Genomic DNA, 2282 nt, shown 5'->3' with positions numbered 1-2282 from the left:
TTCTTCGCCTGAGTTAAGTGGTGAAGAAAATATTTTTTGCAGGTAATCTGCATGATGTTTAGAAAAGTTACATTGCAATAAGAACCACTATTATGTCTAAAAATGAAGCTCACCCTGGATATATGTTTTATACAAAAAGAAAGAACAAACCTTTGTCATATAAGAGTTTGTGGTATTACAGTGTTAAGATTTAAATTAGGTCACAATATTCTCTTTTCTTCTGCATCAAACATACAGAACATAGTATTTGTCTCCTTTCATGAAAATGTAAAAATTATCTAGTACCATATTTTTTCCCTCTTATCTAATTTCTTGATAGAAATGAAGCTGAAGTCGAAAAAAGAAAAACATTTCTTAGAATTAATATTTACAGTAACTTGTCCTTTTAATCCCCTTCATGTTTATAGTGCTAACTTTAGTAGCCTTTATAGTCAGTTTCTTTTTCACTCTATACTATTTAAAATTTTGTCAGTAGAGTCTGTTTTTGGTCTCACAGATCTTATCTACAAAAGGCCACTAGGATAAAGTGCCTAGAGAACTGACCTGGGGGCTACCAAATTTGTTTCACATTCCCCTGACCCCTTCATTCTCCGCGTTGAATTATCTATGAACACAGAATGACTCCTCATGAACTATCTTTGAGAAGACAAAAATGTTGACAGAAAATGGATCACAATACTACATTGAGATCAGATGCCTCAACTTACTGTAGATGCATGGACATCTTGCAGATGGTATGCCCACGGTTAGCAAACTACCAAGGAGTTCACAGCTCCCAAAGATGTGTGAATGCTTGGAGCAACCAAGTTACGTTTATTTAGTACCTAGCAAAGCAGAAAATAACTCTAGAGACGAGTTATTTCTTCTTTTGAGAAACCGAAAAGGCAAGAAATATAGTTGAAAACAGAGAGACAGATTGTGGTCAGGCTTACAATTGGTCCAGTGAATGGACCATATCTCAGAGTCATGAGCTGTGGTTCTTCAGGAAGACTGGTTGGCCTTGAAAGAAGCCACTGGATGAATTCTTCTAACTTGGTGGCTCTGAGGAAAAATGTCCACTTTCCTCCGTGAACAAAAGTTAGCTTGATCCATGTAGGAAAGTCTGGGTAAATGTAAATATTTGACTTTGCTTTTTTAAACCTTCTCAATGCATTTTGATGGTTATTTTTCTTTGGAGTTTTAATTTGGGGAGAAATTGTTTCTTCCTCAAGATTATCAGTGGGTTTTGAACACTTGGGCACCTTCTCTGGTCTTGCTGAAGGTATTTCAGAGCCTGCAGAAGCTGATGTGTTCTTTAGAGTTTCTGGTTGTATGAGTTTGTGAAGCAATTTCATGATTTCTTTACTTTTTTCTCCCTCTAGAACCCCTAAACAATGTAAGCTGGAGCAAGAATTCTGGTTTTCCAATTCTGTCACCTTCTTTGTTAAAGCTTCCAGGTCTTCCTTCAGAGAAAGAGTACTTTTAGTTGCTGTGGATTGTATGTCTTCATTAACATTCACTCTAGTTTCCAGTACTTCTATCTGCTTCTGATAAATGTCAAATTTTTCCTGGATTTTTGATATTGCACCCACAACATCAGTCATTTGGTTGAGGAGGGTAGCTTGGGCAGTTTTAACATCTTGGAGCATTATTGTAAGACTCATCTCTTCTTCACAACTAATGTCTTGCTCACAGTTATAGGAAGTTATAGTTGGATACAGGTGCTGAACCTTACATTTATGGTAAACATTTTTGAGAGATTTTCTGATCTTGGAGAGATTTGAAGTCCACATTTGCCCAGCAGCAGCTTTTACCCTTTTCGTATGAAATTTATACATCTTTTATGCTGAAACAAGAGCTGAAGTATTGGAAAACATGACTAGATTGACAGGAAGAAACAACAGCAAAATGAAATGGTCTTTCTCTTACTGTTAATATTTGCTAAATGTCTTTCCTGGTAACATCATGGAAGGTCCTATGAGTGGCATCAGTAGCAACAGTAGGTACTCTCAGGTGGTTAGCTTCTTGTAGGACAGCCCAGCTGGAGAACTCTGGAATAATGGCCATCTGCATGAGATCCTGAAGGCAGTCACTGCCCTGATACTGATGTCATAATGACTAGTGACCAAATAGTAGAACATATTTAACTGTAGGCAGTGGTTCTCCAAAGGTGTGGTCATTAGGCTCTTTTTCACTTATAAAACTTGAGAACCACAGAACTTTTGTTCCTGTAGGTTGTACCTATCAATATTCCATATTAGAAATTAAAATGAAGAAAGCCTTCAGATATTTGCTTATTAATT

General features: G+C 36.8%; 1 protein-coding gene across 1 annotated transcript; it reads right to left on the bottom strand.

The window, feature by feature from the left end:
- Positions 1-787: 787 nt before the first annotated feature.
- On the bottom strand, positions 788-1817 carry CCDC54 (coiled-coil domain containing 54). Its single transcript, XM_003798194.2, has one exon. The coding sequence runs from the start codon at positions 1815-1817 to the stop codon at positions 846-848; it is 972 nt and encodes a 323-aa protein (XP_003798242.1). The 3' UTR covers positions 788-845.
- Positions 1818-2282: the final 465 nt, after the last annotated feature.

This window comes from Otolemur garnettii, unplaced genomic scaffold (genome assembly GCF_000181295.1).
Source record: "Otolemur garnettii isolate 467f Iridium unplaced genomic scaffold, OtoGar3 scaffold00131, whole genome shotgun sequence".
NCBI lineage: Eukaryota > Metazoa > Chordata > Mammalia > Primates > Galagidae > Otolemur > Otolemur garnettii.
Note: the sequence above shows the minus strand (reverse complement) of the source record. Positions and strands in the feature narration are given on the sequence as shown.

What these genes read in the sequence shown, in the direction of transcription:
- CCDC54 (XM_003798194.2), bottom strand. Translation starts at nt 1,817, where the DNA reads ATGTATAAATTTCATACGAAAAGGGTAAAAGCTGCTGCTGGGCAAATG.